This window comes from Physeter macrocephalus, chromosome 7 (genome assembly GCF_002837175.3).
Source record: "Physeter macrocephalus isolate SW-GA chromosome 7, ASM283717v5, whole genome shotgun sequence".
Taxonomy (NCBI): Eukaryota; Metazoa; Chordata; class Mammalia; order Artiodactyla; family Physeteridae; genus Physeter; species Physeter macrocephalus.
In genome coordinates this window covers 76,800,475-76,823,563 of record NC_041220.1, presented here as the reverse complement: position 1 = coordinate 76,823,563, position 23,089 = coordinate 76,800,475, and the positions used below count along the sequence as shown (strand labels likewise).

The window sequence follows — 23,089 nt, the reverse complement described above, 5'->3', positions numbered from 1 at the left end:
TGGGAGGTGGAAGATCTTTACAATATATTTTAATATTGTATCCTAATCTTCTCTTTATATATATTTCCCTGAGTAGTCGTAAGCTCCTGACAAGTTTTGAGTCTTATCTTCCTAACCTCCAAATCCAGTTGAAAGTCTAGTAGATAAAATGCACACAGCACACAAATGTTAGATGTTTGAATCAACAACCAAAGGAATTCTAAAACTACATTCACGAGACATCATGAAATAATTCTACCATAATTCTTTAAAACTAAGGCATTCAAAAATTAAATTTCAATGCTTTAAAACCAAGGCACTGAAAAACATTCTCAACAGGAATTCAAATAACAAGCTTGGGTTTCTTGGTAAGTTCAGTTTCCAAGTTCCATGTAATAAAGCAAGATTGGTGATTATAGTTGAAATTGGAAAGTTCCAAGTTGGTAAGTTACCTGACTACTCCAACTATACTAGGTACCTGGAAAGGATAATTCAGAAGGGAAATATTAACTAATTTTAAGACTTAGAAAGAAAAGGCCCTGGGCAGTAGATTTCTTATATTTCCATGAGTGTAGATATATTTTAACTAGAAAAATTCAGTTAGAATGACTATTTTGTCAATATAACCTACCAATATACCATAGTCAACCAACAGTTAGAAATTCTGTTATAATTAAAACAATGCAAATACAATACAAATAGTAATCACCACATGAAGAAATTATAGCAGTAACTGTGATCCATTTTTCCCCCCATTTCTATGGCCTTTAAAAAATTAGATTCAGACTGGTATAGTCACTACATTTCTAATTCAATTTTAAAATATTTTCCGTATTTAACTGGCTTCTAACATATTTCTAAACAACAAACCTCAAATATTATGTACCAAACATTGAATTATATAAATAACCTAGGCCAAGCTTTTTCAAAGCACCAAATTTACCCAGAAGGAATTCCATATTTCACCAGAAGAGGCTGAACACTATTACTATAAAACACTACCCAAAGTGGACGTCAGCAGCTTCAGGCTAAACATCTGTGTTACATTTCCGTAGCAGAATGCTTAACATATCCATTATAAACCACCGTAAATCAAAACTGTAAAAGACAAAAATAAAAACTTACGGCTCCTTTGCAGTAAAGTCGTAACTTCCCGGATGGAGTGCGAACAATCACTGACATTCTTTTTCTAGCACTGAAAGAAAGAGGTTTTCCACAACGTGTCATCGTAGTGAGAAGATACACCTATTTGTTTGTCACGTCTCACATATTTTAATACTCACAGTGAAAAAATAAATTTGACCAAATTATGAGGCCGATGCTTCCACATACACAAGCCATCCCCTGGGCGTATAGTTGAGTCCTTTGAAAGTTACATTATGTTTTTTAAGGCACCAGGGTACCATCTGCTTCCCTAGAGGAATAATTTACAAAATAGCTCCCTAGAAACCTGCAAGAGTTAGTATCTACCAGGATAAAGGAGAATTCTAGTTCAATTGTTTTCAGATTTAAAAAATATTTAAGCCAGTATCTTTTTTGATGAATTATTAAAAAGAGAAATGGCAATCAATTTTTTTTGATATTCAAACATGGTTGATTTACTGTACTTCAAAGAAATTATCTTTTTTTGTCTATATGAACTTTTATAACTTTTTTTGTCACACACACACACTGTATTTTATTTTTACAAGGGATAAATAAACTGACACCAAGCATTGTAAATGGATGACCACAACAAAAGCAATAATGATTGCAATTACCAAACACGAAACACACTATGTCATAATATTGACATTCAGTCCAGTAATCCTCCACTGTAACAGCTCCTTTACTTTGCAATGAAAATTGATTTGTATATTTTTTGCCTCTGAGTCCTTGTGGGATTTCTTTTTTTTTTTATTCAAACAGAAAGTCAATTTTAAGTACACATCCAATCACACATAAAGGCAAACACTAGAACTTTAAAAACCCACTTAAGCCTTCATGACTATCATTTTTCAATGATTACTAGCAAACCACTGGCATCATGTAAAAAACCTAATTTATATTGCAAACTCTAGTTAATGAGCACAAACAATTTAACATGTTAGCAGTATAGACGGATAAAAATTGTCAAACATACAACATCTTTTTTTTTTTCATACAACATCTTTTAATGCATTAGCAAAGAGACTGCAAGTAACAATGGACAGAGTAAACAGGTATGGCATTGCACAGGATAAGCCTCACTTGGAACCAAGTGTGTATAAGCATTCTCTCCAGAAACCAGGGGTAAAAAAGACTTCTCAAGTGTCTGCGTCTATTTGTGTTACCTTATAACGTTCTGTGGCTAAAAAACTGAGATGAGTCCAATATAGCAGTCAGATTTGGTGTCACAGCATACAGCTGGAGTTTCCTTCAGAAGTGTCTAGGAGTATTTAGTTCTCTCTTTCTCCATCTCTAATCCCCACTGTATTAATACCTCTGATCTTCATTCCTGTGCTTTAGGACTACATTTAATTGGGCCCCTTTTGTAATCACATCCAGGTATTCTATCTCAGCCCTTCATAATTCATGTCTCTCTTAATGCAGCTTTGATGGCATGGTCCCAAACTCATCAACTTTCTTGCTCTTTTCTTCTGGCAAAACTCCCAAATCCTGGGTGAATAGGAACCCTTTCTGTGGTCCATCAGGGTACGTGGACATTACTGGAGAAAAGTCACCCGGCCAGAGATTAGTAAACACATGGTCCCAACGTCCCTGGGTGCTCCATGCTGCCTCGTCACCTACATTTCTCTAATAAGCTTGCTCTGTCTCCCCACAGGACTATGAGCACCTCTCCATTCCTCAAGTCTCCAATGTGCCCTTGTCGTTCCAGACCCTCAGAATTGTTGCAGTCACCTTGATGGAAGCCTCCAACAAGAAAGCCCTATTCTTTCTGCCATTAAAACCTGCACATTTATCCACTGCGGACCATCCTCTGTCTTGTTTCTTGATACCATGGAAGGAACACTTCCTTTCGTATCAGAGACCTTCCTTTCCTATGTGCTGTGAATTTTCTCTCACTCTGGGTTCCTGGTCATCTCACTCCTGAAGCTGTGCTGCTCTCCCCGGAACTTGCATCTTCTCCTCCTGGAATGGATCCTTCTCCTCCATCAGTACTGAAACAGTTCTAGTCTCTCTCCTGAGAAACTCACCCCAAACAACCCTCCCCACTGAGCCACACGCATCCCTTTTCAACGCTCTACTCCCCTTCACAGCTCAACTTCTCAAAACAATTGCCATCCACAGTTCCCACTCACCTCCCCTGCATTCCCCAGTCACTCCCATCTTGCTTCTCTCTTCACCAGTTGTTGAATCTCTAAATCCAACGACTACTTTCAGCTTTGTCTTACCTAACCTTGCAGCAGTCTCTGACACAGATGACCACGCCCTCCTGGAAATGATCCTCTTCCCTTGGCTTTAGGCTCTTACACTCTCTTTCTCTAATCACAGAGCAGTCTCTTTTGCTAATTCCTCTTTGCTAATCAACCCTTAGAGTTACCCGTAGCTCAATCTTCAGCCTTTTCTGTTTCCCTTACTCTATTATTTTATATCCAGGAGATCCAACTCACGTTCATGGCTTTAAATACCATTCACAGGCCAATGACTACCAAATTTATATTTCAGCCAGAGGCTTCTATGTGTCAGGCCTCTACAACCAGTTGACATCTCTAGGTATATATATATCTCACTGGCATCTAAAACTTAACAATTCAAACATCTCATCCTCAGCATCTATCCTGTATCCACCATTTGTGTAAACAGTACCTCCATCTACCCAGTCACTCATGCCAGGAACCCTAGCCCCTCCCCCTCTTTTCTCCTGCTGCATCCAATTCATACCAATGGCCCCCTGACATCCCTGCAAAGGGTATCTGCATTCTATCAACTTCACTTTATTTTCTCTACCATCATCCTAGTCTAAACCACTCATGTCTTTCAGAGATTATTTTAATACCCACACATTCACTTCTCTCACTTTTGTCCTTAAGCCTCTCCCATCACAGCATCCTGAAAGAGCTGCTAACTTTGCTTTATTTTTCTTCACACACTTACCACTTACATAGTGTTTCTAAGTGTGTGTTCGTAAACAAACATATCCAAATGCTAATTGATACACTATTTATAATATATTACAGACATAATACAAGTAGGCTTAGGAAAAACAGGCACTTTGATGTGGAAAAAAAAAAAAGATGGGGGATACACTTTGAGAATATTCTATGACCGTTAATCATCCAACTTCTTCTGATGCGTTTTCCTTTGAGCCTTTCAGTGCATACAAGTAAAAAAAAAAACACAATGTTTAAATAATAAATTAGATCCCATTACTTTTGATATTAACCACTGGCATGTGGTCACTCCTAACCAAGACAGCAACAAATGTTGGCACGGAAAAGAAAATGCCTCTTCTAGTTGGTGTACAGACTTGCCTTATGTAGGAAAAAGTTCAAGAAAAAAAGTGGACACTTACTTCCTTGAACAGCAGCATTATGTCCTGGTTATGGCCTTGAAGATATTTTTAAGTGTCCTCTGAATGATGACACAATCTTTAAAGACCCTCTTGTCTGTAGCTGAGGCCATTTTGCCCCAGGAATGTAGGTTAGTTGGGAAACTACATAGTCATGTGGGAATAAAGAGCCAAAAACTCAGAGATATCACTGATCATAATGGAAGGCCTCTCTTATTTGACCTTAGGAAATAAAATAAGTAAAATAATCTTTTTGCTTTCTGCCCTTGCTATTACATGGGAACTGGTTTTATACCTAACAGAGAGATGGGTATGGTTTCTGAAATCCCCAAGACAATCAGATGTTATAATGAACACTTAATTAGAATGGTGGGTTCCTGACTCTGATTCATTTTCATGCTACATAAATCTTGGCACCTCTAAGTATAATGATGTTTCCAGATCACTGTCTTGGTCCTATACCCCCTACATTTGTGATGCAGACAGTTATGTTCAAAAATATTTTTATATTGCCTCTAGAAGTAATGCCTTACAAGACTCTGAAGAGTGCTGTTTATGATTTACTTACAGATATGACAATTAAAAATTGCATTGAAGATTTTAATTTTATATTTGGTATAAATAAATTTAGTTAAATAAAAATGGAAGGAAATTTATGTCATACATACAAACCACAGAGCAGATGTTTTACCTGGTGAACTCCAAGACATTGAGCAATTCGTATCTTTCTTCCTGCCCCAGCTAAGAAGAAAAGGAAAATTTGATTACATACAGTTGGCATCTTTGGCTTCTTGGAAATAAACCCTAGTCATGAAATTTTAATGTAAAAAATGTCAACACAAACAAATTGTCCCTTCTGAAATACATCATCTTTAACTGAACTGACTAACTTTTCAAGTTAAGATGGAAGATTGAACATACACATTTAATTTTCATCCTTCCCAAAGCCCCATCAAAACTCCCCCTCCCAAAAAAAAACCAAAACACTTAAGAAAGAAACTTGCAATGGCAGGAAAATAAGAGAAGAGAAAATAGCACGAAAAATGTGGAAACCAGAAAACTGATCAGTGAGAAATGTATCCTTAGCAGATACAAGAAGTTCAAAGCCTGCAGTAGCCAGGGGAAAAGCTGAGAACCAACCTGATTTGTACCACATAATCCCTAAGAGGCTTAAGGAAGTGGAATAGCAGGTAGCTCTAGAACTGGGAGGAAAGAGAGGGGCCTAAAATGGGAGGACTGGGAAAGAGCTACTAGGAAAGCAGCTCTGGGCACTGGCTCTTCCTGCACACTGGCAGAAGACCGAGGCTTTGCTCTATAGAGGGTAAAACAGAAGCTCTTTCATCTAGAAGTCGACTGGCACACTTGAAGATACAGCACTGTTATCACATTTGTACGAGAGGCTAGGCCCCAATGCCCCCAACCCACTCGGCCCCCTACCTTCTGGCAGCCAGACCTTTCCAGGTGGAAATCAGAAAACGAATCTCTGGGGAATTCACAAGCCCAAGAGAAGCCCTAAAGGTACAGACACCACGACTTCCCAAAGGAATCCCACCAGACCACCCCACAGTGAAGCCCAATGTTGACAAATACCCTCATGCTCAGAGCTGCCATACCAGCTTTCAAGTTCTTCACTCTTAACCATGAGAAAACCAAAGATTAATAGATATTCAAGGACAGCTATTAACATGGATCATAGATACTCAAAACAAACAGATAAGAGCAATTTGGAGGAAAGAGAATTCAAAAAGAAAACATCCATGTTGGCCTGTGGAGTGTCAGGCTCTGGGTTTCTTGATGGACAAGAGGGGCTGGTGGACAGGTCCTGGATGTCTCTTCCCTCCATTTCAACACCAGAATGAAGTGGTTTGTCATATGCTTTCTATGGGCATTTTCTGTTGTCTCATTGGAACCGGATTACTGTGGCTTCCTGGTGGCATAAAACTTTTTGCAGTGTTTTATACCTTTGGAAATATTGCTGTACTCTCCAGTATATGCTTTTTAATGGCATTCATGAAGCAAATGAACAAAATGTTTGAAACAAAAAGATGGCTTGTACAATTGTTATGTTTTTGTGATTATTATTTAGGTCCTGTGTACTGCTCTTTGCTGGCACAGGAGGAGACTGGCCTTACTATTCTGCATTTTGAAACTCTTGTCAAAGATCTGGCATAGTCTATTATACATCCCATACGCAAATGTTGCAGTAACTAAATGCTGTTCTTTTCTCCTAAGTGGAGAATGGGAAACTCTGGAAAACAACATTGAAAGTTGATATTTAATTTTTGGTGAAGTATCATTTTCCCATTGCAATAATCAAAACAACTATAATGACAGCTTAAGACCATTTTATACTCCAGTAAAAACGATATGCTTATTTAAACTGTTAAATGCTTGTAATTGTTTAAAAAAGAAAACGTCAAAAAACTATCATTATTCCTCCCAGAGAAGAAACATAAGTACAACACCTGTGAAACAAGAACAGGGTACTATTAAAAAAAAGAAATATTGAAAAAACAATAAAAGCTTCTAGAAACTAAAAACATGATAGTAGAAATGAAAAGAAAATCAACAGAAATCTGAGAAGATAAGACGGAGGAACACTTCCAAAAAGTAGAACAAAAAGGCAAAGACATGAAGAGCAGGACAGAAAAGTTAAAAGATGTGTTCAAGAATTCTAAAAAGAAGGCTTCCCTGGTGACGCAGTGGTTGAGAGTCCGCCTGCCGATGCAGGGGACACGGGTTCGTGCCCCGGTCCGGGAAGATCCCACATGCCGCGGAGCGGCTGGGCCCGTGAGCCATGGCCGCTGAGCCTGTGCGTACGGAGCCTGTGCGTCCGGAGTCTGTGCTCCGCAGCGGGAGAGGCCACAACAGTGAGAGGCCTGCGTACCGAAAAAAAAAAAAAAGAATTCTAAAGTGGGCAGAGGAAAAAGAGGGAAGGAAAATGAATAGACTCATTCAAGAAAATTTTCCAGAATGGAAGGATATTGATTTCCAAATGGAAAAGTGTCCACTCAGTGCTCAGTACAATGGGTTAAAATATTCCCACGAAGGACACTGCCATGAAATTTCAGAACTCTTGGGAAAAGGACATCCCACAACCTTCCAGAGAGAGAGGGGTGGGCAAGTCACAAAGACTGGAGTCACAGTGGCTTCTGACTTCTCAATTAGGTGTACTGGAAGCCAGGAGACAGAACAGTCAAAATTCTTCAGGAAACTGATTTCCACCCTGGAGTTCTACATTCGGCCAGACTACCAATTAAGTAGAAAGATAGGATAAAAAATGTTTAGACTTGAAAGGACTAAACAAAACAAAACAAAAAAGCAAATAACTTTCCATGCATCTTTTCTCAAGAAGCCAATGAAGAATGTGTTCCACAATAACAAGAGTAAGCCAAGAACAAAGAAAATATGGGATTCAGGAAACAGAAAATCTAACACAGAAGAGAGGTAAAGAAAGTCCCCAGGGAGACAGGAAAGCGATTCCTCCTGACAACCACGAGTTAAGACTGAACTGTCCACCAGGGCAGCTTGGAGCCCTGAATCAGGAGCTAGGTTTACTGAAGGCTGTCACTACTGTGACTTCTGCTTCTCTAATAACACCTTTTCAATAGGATGAAACTGACAGAAAATGTGTTCTACTAACAACAGCGAGTTTACTAAGAAAGAAGTTTTGACTTACAGGAAATAGAAAGTCCAAAACAGGAGACAATCAAAAGGAATTCCAAGTGCCAGAGAAGCAGGCAAAACTGGCCCAGACGAAGGAGAATGGAGGACTTCTGGAGGGATGTCTCAGGGAAACAACTACCCACTGGCAGATTATCTGGTGTAATTGTACCAATAAAAGTGCACTAAGAAGGTATGGAACAATTAGTAGCAGGTAGAAAACCAAGCAATTGGAAAAAAGACAAGAGATTCATGTTTAGAAAATAAAGAAAAAAATTTATTTTCAGGAGATAATTTTTTATCTGGAAAGATAATATTAAAAAAAAGAAAATAGGGACTTCCCTGGTGGTGCAGTGGTTAAGAATCTGCCTGCCAATGCAGGGGACACGGGTTTGAGCCCTGGTTCAGAAGATCCCACATGCCGCGGAGCAACTAAGCATGCACCACAACTACTGAGCCTGCGCTCTAGAGCCCATGAGCCACAACTACTGAGCCCATGTGCCACAACTACTGAAGCCCACCGGCCACAACTACTGAAGCCCAGGAGCCTAGAGCCCGTGCTCCAGAAGAGAAGCCACCGCAATGAGAAGCCCGCGCACCACAACGAAGAGTAGTCCCAGCTCGCCGCAACTAGAGAAAGCCTGTGCGCAGCAACGAAGACCCAACGCAGCCAAAAATTAAAAAAAAAAAAAAGAGTGTGCATTCCTCTGTGTCTGATTTTTTTATTCCCAGTGTAATGTTTCTGAGATTTATTAAGGCTCTTGATGAATAGATATTTTACTCTTTTCTATTGTTTAGCTATTCCATTGTATATTACAATTTGTTCATCCATTCGCCTAGTAATGGATATTTGATTTGTTTCTAGTTTTTGGCTACTCTGAATACAGCTGCTATGAACATTCCATGACACATCTCTCTGTGGATATATGCTTTCACTTCTCCTGGTTAAATATGAGTGCAACTGCTGGGCTGGGTACATGTTTACCTGTGTTGGAAAACTCTAAAAGGATTTCCAAAGGGATTGTACCATCTTAACACATCTACTAGCAAAAACAGGTGATCTACTTGCTCTGCATTTTCGTTCACATTCTGTGCTGCCAATGTTTTTAATTTTACCTTTTTTGGTGGGTATGCAGTAGTATCTCATTGAGACTTTAATTTGCATTTCCCTGATGACTGATGATGTGTTTTCACGTGCTCACTGGCCATCTGTATATCTTCTTTCGTGAAATGTTTGCTCAAGTCTTTTGCCCATTTAAAAATCTGGGTCCAAATACTTGTTTAACCAAATATTGTAATATAATTATAATACTATTGGGAAGGGATGGTGAGTCAAGAGAAATAACTCCTCATTTAATATAACTGAAGAGAAAGTCAGTAGATATGTCTAAAATTGAAAAATCAACACATATATCATTCATCAAACATTAAAAAATATATATAAGATGTGTAAATGTCCAAAGAAATAGCTAAAAGAATAGAAAGTTTTTGCTTCTGGAGAGGAGACCTAGAGTTGGGAACCTCTATTCTATTTTGAGCTTTTTTGGTATTATTTTATCTTTGAAGCTAAGCATATGTATTACTTTGATAAAAAACAGACTTAAAAATAAATAACTTACTGAATCTATAATCACTGAGTCAGGTGTTCTTCCAGTGAAAACAAAATTCAGTTGCTTGGCTGCTCTGACCAAGGCTCCTTCATCTGTTTTAGGAAAACAGGACAAAGCAAATATACAGTGAAAAAAAAATTACCCCAAATATGAGAGAAAGACATTACTGCAATCCAATTTTCTGCTTAATTTTAAAAAGAAATAAAATTCTTTTTATTCTGGCTCCTTTTACTGAAATCCACTTCTTTAAAAATTATATGACAATGCCAAAGGAATGAGCAGAATGATCTTAAGAATCTGAGACAGGTACAGACCCCAGAGTCATGTTTCTGAAGATTAAGTCTCACCGTTAGCCAAACATACCTAAGAAGGATAATTAAATATACCCCTTGGTCCAGCATATTCTCTAGAAAACTTTTCTCAAAATGAATGATGCCTAAAAAAATGAGGAAATCCTACATTTGCCAACAACATGGATAGACATGAAGGCATTATGCTAAGTGAAGCAAGCCAGACAGAGAGAGAAAAATACTGTATGATCTCACTTATATGTGAGATCTAAAGGGGAAAAAAAAGAAAACAAACCCCATACTCATAGAAAATGAGATCAGATGTGGTTATCAGAGGTGGAGGGTGAGAGAAGGGGGAACTGGAGAAAGGTGATCGAAAGGTATAAATTTCCAGTTATAAGATAAATAAGTACTAGGGATACAGTGATATATGTCAATTATTTCTTAATAAAACTGGAAAAAATGAATGGCATGAAATTGCCTTCTTAAGTTTTATCCTTCTCCTACTAAAATGTTTAATGTAGAAAAACTAATACTATTAATGTTGAGGGGTCAATTTAAATGGATATAAATGAACTGATGCTTTGTTGTATTATGTATTATTTACTTATATCACCCTGTTACATCAGACCTCCTTGTTTCTGAGGGAAGGGTGTGGGATAAAACTTTCACATAGTTTCTATCTTAATGATATGAGATGTATCTTATGGTTTTTAGGAATTTGGTACATTCTACAAGGTCGCAGGTGCTGGTTTATAATACAGTTTAAAACACTTATTTAAAAAGTTCCCTAGGGGCTTCCCTGGTGGCGCAGTGGTTGAGAGTCCGCCTGCCGATGCAGGGGACACGGGTTCGTGCCCCGGTCCGGGAAGATCCCACATGCCGCGGAGCAGCTGGGTCCGTGAGCCATGGCCGCTGAACCTGCGCGCCCGGAGCCTGTGCTCCGCAACGGGAGAGGCCACAGCAGTGAGAGGCCCGCGTACCGCAAAAAAAAAAAAGTTCCCCAAAGTGTGTTCATTCTTTCCTGAAATCTTACAATCATCAAATTGACTATTTACCCAATTTTTCATTGAAAATAAGCCTAAGTATTAAATAATGATAACTGTGCTAATACATATTTTATGGAATCCCTTCAAATGTGTAAAACTTTTCTCATCCAAATAAATACACAACGAATTCCTTGACTATCATTTCCAAGAGAAGAAAGCAAAATTGGTATTCTAAAATGCACACTATTTAAGCAAACAGATCTTCCTTTTCCTGTCTGCTTATGTGCAAAAACAGTTTATGACTAACAGTTTATTCTTAGTTACTTATAAAGAAGGGAGAATTTACTATGTGTATATATAAAGTACTAATTTTTTACTTGTGTGAATTTTGTTATTCAAATTTACATGTAATTTATGTCATAAAACAAATGTTACACAGTTATATGTTTTAAAATATATATATATTTAATTTTGAAACCCAAGGTTTATCTAATTAGTAAATAAAATTTGTAATCTGAAAAACAGAACTTGTTTATTTTACTTCTTCAAATTAAATTTTTCTGAACAATCTCAAATTTCAGAACAATTTTCCACCAAGAAATACATCACAATTGCTTCATTTGTACCTGGAGATGCTGCCTGGTAAATAATCTTATCACCTTCCCGCTCCGGTACTGCTGTGTGACAAACTGCCATCATTGTAAGAAATTCACATATTATAGGTGCAGTTGGCTGTAACAAATAAACACAAAATTTAGCCACTTTCGTTTAAACTTTTGACACTAATGATAGTAATACTACTTCATGCATATTTACTAAGAGTGCAGCTGTTAAATATTGAAGGTGTGTAAGTCAAGAAGCCAACAACTATTATGAAGAAAAAATATTTTTAACTAAAATCATTCATTCTTGCACCCTCCCATTCCTTTTCTAAACATTTATATAAGACCACTTTGTCTTGTTAAATAGAAACAGTACAGCGAAAAAGGCAGATATGGTTGAATCTTGTTATTAAGGACAGGAAAGAAATTCTAAAATGTTCATTTACCTGGTTCTAATTCCTGATCATATCTAAATTTTAGGCATCTACTCTTACTGTGGTTCCACTACTTTGGGTCGGGGTGACGATGGCAGGGGATTCCCTCTCTTTTTGCAAAAATGGCAACCTTAACCTGATACACGTTTTACTAAATAAAAAAGGATTGATTGAGAAGTCCTTTGTACAATGGACTCTCATGGCCTGAGGAAGACAAGATCCCTTCTGCAAGAAAGCAGTCAGATTTTTAAAATTAGACATCTTCTTGTCTGGTTCCTGATGAAGAAAAATGTCATTCGAATTAATAAAGGAAAAATATTCCTCGATGCTCTTGGACCAAAAAAGTGCAATGACTGGAAAGGTAAATCAGAACATTATTTGAAAACAAACTGTGTTAAGCCTCGAAGAGCAGACAAAACAGACAAGGTCCCTGATATGTGAAGCTTTGACTAGTGGGGAAAACAGAACATAGATAAATAGTACACAAGTATTGTTTATTTATAGTGTGAAAAGGGCTACAAAGGATAAATGTGCAAATATCATATAATATGATATAGGCCAGGCTGTGGTTGTTCTCATGACAATGGGATCTTTAAGCTGCTGAAGTTTTAGCCTCATGAAGAACTGAGCACAATTTTCCATCAAGCAGGAATCACACATGACTGAAAAAGGTCCTAAAGGAAGAAAGAATGAAGTGTGTTTGAGAAAATAAAAGAAAGCCAGTGTAGCCTGAGGAGAAAGAAAGGAAGGGTAGCTCCAAGTGAGGCCGATGACTTAGGCAGGGGCTGGACCACGTAACTTTGTAAGTTGAGAGGGAAGCCCTCTGGCATGGTTTTAAACGGGAGAGTGATGGGACTTGATTTACATTTGCATCATTCCAGCTGCCATGTGCAACAAGAACTGGAGGGGGGTAAAAATGGAAACAAGGAGAATGGTTATGAGGCTGCTGTAATTCACCTGGAGGATACCAGTAGTCTGGACTGGGGTAGAGAAAGTGAGAATGAAGTGAAGAAGACATTTAGGATATATTACAGAAAGTCATATTGACAAGGGCTTAGTGACTCATTACAGATCTGGAGATGGAGTCCCGGAGGTATCAAAAGCAACCCTAAGTTCCTAGAGTGAGTAATAAGACAGTTAGTTGATGGTGCAATTTACTGAACCTGAGAACACAAGAGGGAAGAGGTGGGCCTAGGTCTAGATTTTGTGCATCTGGAAGCTCATGCTTTGTTGAAGGCAAAAATAACTGCATGAACACATTGCTAGGGCCCTGCCCAGGGGCAGAGGTGGTAAGTCCATCAGTGCTAGGAAGGGACTAGGTTTTGGGGTGATGAGCATGAGTTCAAGTTCTGACACACTGAGCTTGAAGCGATTGTGAGAAAAAATTGGGGGTTTAAACTTAGGAGACCATATCATTTGATCGGATGGAATTTTAGTTAAGTATCAGGAACTTCATAAGTGGAATGTTCACATTGGGTGGCAGATGTCCGAAGTTCTTATTGTATAGATTTAGCACTGGCCTATAATTCTGAGGAAGTTCATTTCTATAGATGTTTTGAAATTGTTAACAATGAGTTGTTTCATACAAATAGAGTTCTAGAATTAATATATAATATTTTTAAAAAACAGAATGTTGATTAATGACAATTGTTAAAACTAAATTTCTAATAACCATGAAGTCATGTTGGCCAAGTAAAAAGAATTTAGAGATAATAGATTTTGCTAATTATTAGAAATGATCATGAAACTAAAAAAAGGAATATTTAAACATGGAAGAATTCAGAAAAACACTCATTAGTTTTCATTTATTAATGAAAAGATAATAGTATTATGTTGCTTACATGATTATTTTGGAGGTTTTCCAGCAATGATGAATCACTAAATGTTTTTTCATCTCCAAACTGTGAGCTCTGCCTAAAGGGGAAAAAAAATGGAGCAAACTTGGTTCATTTATACAAGCCCACTGATCTGTTTGTAAGTTACTTTGTTTTTTTTTAATTTTTGAATTTTATTTTATTTATTTTTTTATACAGCAGGTTCTTATTAGTCATCCATTTGATACACATCAGTGTATACATGTCAATCCCGATCTCCAATTCATCACACCACCACCCCCACCTGCCGCTTTCCCCGCTTGGTGTCCATGTAAGTTACTTTTAAAATAAATCATTATGCCTGCAAACTCTTAATAGATTAAATATAATTTAGTCTGCATTTCTAAATAAGACATTACAGATTTCGTGACTGAATCATAAAATATTTTCAAACATTCTAAAATGTGAAAGTCTTTTTCAGTGTAATGAAAGTCTTTTACAGTTCATTTTCCTGGGGTAAAATTAGTTGTAGTCACATGAAATTAAAAAAAATTAATTTAAAAAGAGTAACAAAACTGCTGAAATACCTGGAACTGAAATTTTCTACTTCCAAAATTTTTCCAAGCTTAAAAAATTTTGAGAATTAATGGAGGTATTATAAAAAATAATATTCTTTTACTTTAGCCATGAGAAATTATTTGAAGTGACTAATACTACATGATTATCATATGAAACTAAAATATGAATAAACTGTTTACATATTTCATCAACATCTATCTATCACTAACAAATACCTGATATATTTATGTACATATCACATTTACTCTGTATATAAGGAGAACAAACCATAAAAGTGTATGGGGTTTTGTGTTGTGGTTGTCTTCAGATCAGCAAACATGAACTCCATATGAAACAAATCAAATCAGAATTGACTCTATAATCTAGCTATTACTAGTCTCATAGCCATGCGATTTAATATCAAAATGCTGAGATTCAAAGGAAGGACAAGAAACATTTATGTGGAAGTGTCAAACCCCAAGGGTATACTTTTCAATGTTCAGTGAAAATATATAGATCTAAAGCTTTTGTGCACAGACGGAAATTTCAGAAATCGCTGAGGAAAAAATAACGTGTTCAATACTAAATAATCGTAATCCAGAAAGCTTTTAATCACAGTTTTTACAGGTTACAAAGAGTATTATCAGTGTCAGTGTCCCAAATATCAAGAGTTTCATATTTTAAAGCCAGCTGCTTGAAAGGAAGGAGAAATCATTAAAAAAAAAAAAGAATGTGAAATAACTGAACAGAAACCATATTGTCAATATATGTATTTTACCCATAAACCAAAGAAGGAAGTTAGAGTGTTTATAGTAAAATATGTCTTTATTTACATGTAATAGTCTGGTATATTAATTCTCAAAGTTGTAATATAATTCATCTTTATTAGCATGTAGTAGATCAGAATTTTCAAAAACATCAGTGGGAGGAAGAATAAACACATTATATTTTATTATTATTACTACTACTATTATTTCTCCTCCCCCTCCTCTAGTTTTATAGATGAAAGGAAAAAAAATCCAAGAACTTTTAAACAACTTATCAATGGGTGGACAGAAAAAAATTAACATACATATCTCCTCCAAATAATTATAATTTCTTAAAAATAATTATTCAAGTCTCTATAAAATTTCCCTATTATTTATAAAATGTATTATTAATGGTTCTTAGTTATACTTCCCCACTTATTATTAGATAAATTGAAATGTCAGGGAACATTCACAGTAACATCTTTCATGTGGAGGTCTATTTTCCCTCTAAAGAATTCCAGGCTAAAAGCCTTTATAAATCTGAAGATATGTCTTATTAATCTCACCAGTAATTCTTTCATTTCATAAATCACAGTTAACACAATTGATAAAACTTTCAAATGTATTTATAACAAATAACACTAGATATGCAATTGAAATATTTATTAATACATGGACACATCCTGCCCTCTATTCACCAGTGAAGCCTTCTGACAAGGATAATGCTAAATAACTCTTCTCCCAGGAAGCAGCTTCCTTTCCAGGATCATAAAAACCACCAGCAACTCATCTGCTAATCACATAGCCTGGGTTGGATAACTCAGGCATGGAGCTCTCACCACCCCTCTCCAAAATCTCACAAAATGTTCACTTTTAGTAAAAGTAAACAGATAAAATTAGGAAGCTCGAGTCATTGCAAAATAAGGACCAACTGCATTAAATGTAAAATAGTTTTAACTGTTAGTTGACAAAGCTATATGAATCTGAAAACTGCTCACAAATAAAAGTTCAAGCCAGCATCTACATTTTGTTAAAATTTTCCATAGAAGTTTTCAAGTGACATTTTGCCTCATAAGGAGACAAAGAAATTGTGGTGTTTTGCAAAAAGTAATAAGGCAGGGGATGTAACATTAAGGTGAAGAGGAAACTGAGAAGTTAACCCACAATGTCATATAATTTGCAGCTTCTTGTAGGCTGATTTAAAAGCTGTGATACACTGTAAATAATTATTTTCTGATCATCCTAATATGAAGAATCTATTTTTATAGCAATAAAAATTGAGAAGATTCAGAATTTTATGAATAAATATAAATTAGAATAAATATGGCCTAATCAGTATTAGTTAATTTCTTTCTTTATTTTTTTCCCTTGGCCGTGCTGAGGGGCATGTGGGATATTAGTTTCCTGACCAGGGATTGAACCCTTGCCCACTGCATTGGAAGTGCGGAGTCTTAACCACTGGACCACCAGGGAAGTCCAGTATTAGCTAATTTCATACATGACAGTGTGGACTATGAAATCATGTCAACAAGAGAGTCATCAGAAAACAAGGAAAAAAGTTCAAGCCATACTTTTTACCTTAAACCAATGGGTGAATGACTTAATAAAAATACTAAAGTGATAAATAATTATTTTTAGCTAAGTTAAAAAATAACTTAGGAGTAGAAAAGGCCTAAGTATTATACATAATTCAGAAAACAAAACAAATAAAAAAATCTGACTGTATAAAGCTAAAACATTTCTGCATAGCAAAAACTACTGCAAGCAAAGTCAAAAGTCAAATGACAAACTGGGAAAAGAAAATTTCCAACACATATAATGAAGGTTATTTCACTTAAAATAAAAAGGACTCACAGAAACCAATAATAAAACAATCAACAATGCAGTAGAACAATGAGCAGAGGATATAAACACACAGTTCACAAAGAAGGAAATACAAGTGGCTTTAAATGTACATTCAATTTTACCTCATAATGAGAGAAATGAGATTTAAATTTATCAATCTGGCAGAAATAAAGTTTGACAGCTCTGCTGCTATGATCATGGGAAAACAGTTAAACCATCTATCATTGGTGAGAATGAAAACTGGTGCAATTTCTAAAAAGAGATATTGGCAATTTCTATCAAAATTTAAAATGCATGTAATCCTTTGATCCAGAAATTCCAGTTCTAAGAATTTACACTACCTGGTGCAAAATGCTGTTATGACCAAATTCATTCTTTGCAGCGCATTTTTAATAGCAAAAAATTAGAACTAACCCAAGGTTTATTAGGATTGTTGCTTAAAAAGACTGTGATACATCCATATAACAGAACGCTATACAAAAAATGGGAGGCTCTCCATGGACTATGGACAAATCTCAAAGATGCACTATCCAATGAAAAGCTGGTACAAAACAGTATGTATAGTATACTTCACTTTCTATAAAAATATGAGAGAAAAAAATACATGCATGTATATGAGTAGAGGAGATGTGGAAGGATACCCCTGAAATTGGTTACATTGGCTGCCTTCAGGAGGAGAAATGGAGGGTAGAAGACAGGGAAGGGAGGGAAACCTTTCCCTCTTTACATCCTTTGAACTTGTAACATGTTAATGCATTATGAACTTAAAAAATAAATCAAATTTAAATTAAAAATAAAAATCCACAACAAAATCCAGGTCAGAACAAAATCCAATCCTGTCAGCTGAAATATAGACACATCCTACATACAAACTAAATGTATACCTTATATACATATACATGCTACACACATGCACACATGGGAAGACAAAGGCAGTCTGACTGCAAAGCACTGGTTTTTGAAAGGATCTACACCTTCTGCTTCTGAATGGTGCTACTGTTCCAAGTCAAAATTCCTTAAAGGGAGATTTTCAGAAATGAATTTGTTATTCAGTATCAGGTCCAGTCAAGTCCAAGAATATGAACAAGCGATTGAATTCAATTATAATATTTTTGTTAGACACTGGATTTGACCAAAGTAATGAGATCTGCTTTTCTGTGTGGTTCAAAGTATTTCTGAAGGCAATTATAAAAGAGGAGTTCCAAAAACATTCTGTGAAATGGTTGCTTCATTGGAATAAATAAATTATCTGTCAAAGTGACTACTTTGAAGACCAACACTAATTTGGATGTGTTAGATCTCATTATTATACAGTCACACCTGGAAGAATGTTTTAGTGAGCCTAATGATTGCAGCAGAATAAATAAATACCACTCATTCCATACATAATTACAGGCCAAAATGAAATGAGAAAATAAGATCAGAAAATGGTACTATCCACTGATACTGTGATAATACTAAAAACCACAGTGAAATGACTAAGCACAGAACACTTTAAGGTAATCCTCCTGGAGAATCACCCTCGCTAGCACTTACTTAAGGAAAAACAACAACTATCAGAAAGAATAATGAGAAACCATACCAAATAGTTAAGAGAAAGTGAAATAATATGCTATCTGGGATTTGCCTCAAAGTAATAGTGGGGGGAAATATAGACGAATTGAAATTGGATTTGAGTACGTATTACTGAAGTGAGTGAATGAGTACATCTGTCTTCTTCTGTTTATGCTTGATATTTTCCACCAAAAAATTAGAAAAAGAAAAACATGTAATGAAATATACAGTTTTGGAAAATAAGCGCATCTTAGGGCTACATGGATGTTGATAATAAGCAGATGTTTTTGTGCATTCCTCTAAATATTGATACTATCTGTCTAGAGAATGGTAGTTTTTTAATAGAAATGAACTAATCTGTAAGGTCATATGTTAGCTGATGGTACTTGGCAATAATAAGAAACCCATAACAATTCTGGAGTAAGTGGCTACTGGTTGGGAAATGATTTCATCTCTGTAAACTATTTATACTAATAGATTTAAGTGAGTAGAGCTACAGCCATCATCCAATTATTTTTAATGTCAAGAAAATGTTTTTGAAACATTATAGGTTTGTCTTCAAATTTGACTAAATGTAAATATGTTAAATAATCTACATACACTTAAGTGTTAACTGTTATGTGTTTTTTAACTTGGTATTTTTGTGGCAAATATGGTTCAAGTAGGGTAGTAAAATATATAGTATAGGACGCAGGTTTTATATGTGGAATCAATGAACTTTACATTGAAAGGGGAAGCTGCTGACAAGTCAGACAAGAATAAACTTTCAGATTTTGGATTAATATAGTCAGCTACACTCTCCAGTTTACCCCTGAAGATGAGCAGCATGAAGATATGGCCAGGTACCTGGAGCGTAGGATTCAACCAGGATAACACTTTCAATCTTGGTTTCACTGGCAACATGAAACCAAGTGTATCAGATTAGGCAGATGCCAGATTTAGGATTGTGCGAAGTTGTGTCCCCCCATGCTAACTTTTCTCAAGTCAGTCAGTTAAACTTTACTTGTTCTTGCTACCTTAACAAAACAAGAAAGAAAGAAAAAATAAAATAACAAATAGTAAGGCTATCTTTTGCTCTAAAAGCAGATATTTTTGAAGGCTGTCGGATGTACTATAACCAGCACCTACTTCATAACCAGGCTGAGAGAGGTTTTAACTCTTTCTCCCACGTTTACTAGTTGTATACTTTGGGGCAAGTTACTTATTAGCTTCTTTGCCTAAATTTCACCAACTTTAGAATGGTCATGTCAATTATAACTCCTCAAATATGTCTTGAGGATTGAGTGAGAGACACCAGAGCTATCACTTTCTGTGAGCTTGCTATGTCCAGATGCTATTCTAAGCACTTTAAAAACATAATTCACTTAATCTTCACAACCTCCCTATGATGTCTACATTCTACCAGATGAGGAATCACAGGCATAGACGTTTGGTAATTGGTTCAAGGGCACCAGTAGAATCAGGATGTGAACTTCGGTGGTCAAAATCCGAAGTCTGTATCCTTGACAACTGTATAGGACCAAGGACACAACTAAAGTTCAAGTAGTATCTGTTCCTTCATCTTTGCTGCCTACAGGTAACTACTAGAAAGATCGGGAATCCAAGTATATATTTAAAATAAAGCTTACTTTATTAAAAAGTTGGCAAAAGCCTTCCCTTTTATTTTAAAAAATATCATTAATATCTAAGTTTATATGTAACTGCAAGTGGAATGTTACAAAAATTTATGAAAAAGCTGGCGTTTTAAAATTTGGAGTTACCTAGTTTAGAATATCAAATTTCCCAAAAGGGTGTTTTACAAAAAGAACTTATTAAACAGATAAAATAACATCTCTTTCCAACAGTGATAAAATAATGAAACAACCTCTGTTGAACGTAGGATATTTTAAATGACCTGAATAAACAACAATTTTTAACATTTCCATCTAATCTTAAGAAAAATATGATGAAGGTAATTTCCTTCTCTTAATAAGTGAGTTACCTTAGAAAAATATATATTAATCCTACACTCATGAACAGTGTTTAAAATTAATAGAATTATGTTAATTCTACAGAAAAGCAACAAGTAATAAGATAAAGTCAAAATTTTAACTACTTTCTCAAAAGATTAAATAAAAGGGAATATCTACATCATTAAACTTGAATTACCCACCAACAGTAAGATGCTTTGGCACATTTAAAAAATACTAAAAATTATTTGGTCGTGGGTAGGTGTCAAAATGTATGATACTCCAAGCAATGAGCTTAAATATAATGACTCATCAGTTATCACATGAACCAAACAGCTGCCTCTGTCATTAACCCTAGGTAGTATGACGTTTACTGCAAATTGTTACTAAATTTCCACTTTACTGAAATAAAATCCAAGTTGAAAAATATGGCTTAATCATAAAATACATGTGTAATCTGAAAATAGAAATGTAACCACATATAAAGCCATGTTTTCTAGAGTTACCAGCATTAAAGGAAACTGTTTTCTGAAATTTCACTTGCCACCAAATCATGATGAATTATCAAAATAAACTTATACCATTCTAAATAAAAATGTACATCCATGCGGGGATTTTAAGGTAAGACAAAAAAACCCAATACATACTGAAATTAACCCTATAAAATGCCATATTTAACAATTCTAAAATTAATTCTATTCCAATTAACTCTAGTCCTCGGTAGCATGGTTTTCCAACATTTGTTCCAGACATTTAATTTAAAAAAATGTTTATTTTCTAGCCTCTAAACAGATTTAGTAAATTAACAAAAATAAATGTAAAGGAAATTTTCCACTCTGTGGGTGTGTTTCAGTAGCATCTTTTTGTAGCTCAGTAGAGTATGTAAATAGTGGCAGAAGGTGGCAGTGCTGAGCTAAAAAGAAAAAGAAAATTTCTGGAGCTGTAGCTGAATCTTAGGTAGTCCACAGCCCAGGGACTCTGAGTTGATCATTACATATTTTATTACAGATACATAGCTCTATAAAACTCTAGCAAGCCTAAACTTTGAAAGAAATGTTTATAAAATGACTAAAGGTTATCTGATAGGAAATCAGGGATATTCAACAGATTTTAAGAAATACTTTACAACGTTGTCACCCGGCCTGGTCAGTAATTTTTTCAGAAGTAGTGAAATGTGTCTAACAAAATAATAAAATGCAAACCTTTTAAGGGGATCTATGAGACAGAAAGGTCCATGCAGCTTACCATTCATCAGGAGAGCAGCCATAATCCTCAGGTTCAGGGACATGGCTTCAGAAAGCAAGAGGAGGGACAGAAAGAAAGGACAAAATAATCACAGAAAGGCTGGAAACATAAAAGCATGAATAAGAGAAGTACTGAGAGACAGATCTTGAAAAAGTTAAGAAAATAAACTTTTAGTTAATTTTGAAAGAATGGCAGTTAGTATAGTAAGTATGGTTTATGGTAACTAAGCAGATTTACAAAGTTATTCTTTAACTGGATAGTCAACTTGCTTCTTCACCATGAAATTTCTTGATTTTATGCAGAGAATTCAGTATTCAGTAGGAAATATTGAACTTAATAGTTTAAATATATGCTGAGGGCAATTGAAAATTAATCACATATTCATAACCAGAATAAATGGTTTAATGAAACAAACATGTTAATACCTAAGAACACAAACTATCACACTGATAAAATCTGAAAAAGTTAAGAAAATAAACTTTTAGTTAATTTTGAAAGAATGGCAGTTAGTATAGTAAGTATGGTTTATGGTAACTAAGCAGATTTACAAAGTTATTCTTTAACTGGATAGTCAACTTGCTTCTTCACCATGAAATTTCTTGATTTTATGCAGAGAATTCAGTATTCAGTAGGAAATATTGAACTTAATAGTTTAAATATATGCTGAGGGCAATTGAAAATTAATCACATATTCATAATCAGAATAAATGGTTTAATGAAACAAACATGTATCACACTGATAAAATCTGCCAAGTATTGAAAACATTTCAGAAGTAAATCTGACTACCATGAGGGGATGGTTCTTTAAAGAGTTATATTAAAGTAAAAGTCAATTGCATTGCTGTAACTAAAGGGGACGGAGCAAAAACACCGTGTCAAGGTTCTGCCAAGTTGCACTGCTGTTGTACAGCAGCCCTGGATCTCATACCTGGAGAGGGGCTTGTACTTCTCAACTCAGGCAGCTTTTGAAAAGCCTCAGAGCTCAAGGCTTAGGGTCGTTCTCCTTGGGTGTGGTCCAGCCCTGGCAGATGCCAAGCGCTATTCAGAATGTGATGAGGAGAGCAGCAGGCGACCCACATACCTGTTACTTATTCTGTCTGCATGAGTTTCCCCAAGATCATTGCTCCAGCGGCTCTGGTGTGTATGTTCTGTCTGGTTATTTGCCTTTGTGGGTCAGTGCTGCTATATCTTCTTGGTAAGTTCTTTACTTAATCCAACTCATTCTTGATCTCAGCCTTAAGCATCACAGTCCCTGATCCCCGTGATTAGATCACCCTCCTCCCTCACTCCCAATCACAGGCTTACAAAGACCTTTG

The 23,089-nt window shown here is 35.9% G+C and overlaps 1 protein-coding gene across 1 annotated transcript in view; it reads right to left on the bottom strand.

Moving 5' to 3' along the window:
* Positions 1-23,089, bottom strand: part of ATP8A1 (ATPase phospholipid transporting 8A1) — a 242,227-nt gene that overhangs the window by 130,997 nt on the left and 88,141 nt on the right. The window contains exons 15-20 of the mRNA XM_028492008.2: positions 21,774-21,818; positions 13,901-13,973; positions 11,650-11,755; positions 9,754-9,836; positions 5,163-5,212; positions 1,105-1,174 (exon numbers count right to left, since the gene is read on the bottom strand). Coding sequence (XP_028347809.1) covers positions 1,105-1,174; positions 5,163-5,212; positions 9,754-9,836; positions 11,650-11,755; positions 13,901-13,973; positions 21,774-21,818 — 427 coding nt within the window. The remainder of the gene's footprint in view (positions 1-1,104; positions 1,175-5,162; positions 5,213-9,753; positions 9,837-11,649; positions 11,756-13,900; positions 13,974-21,773; positions 21,819-23,089) is intronic.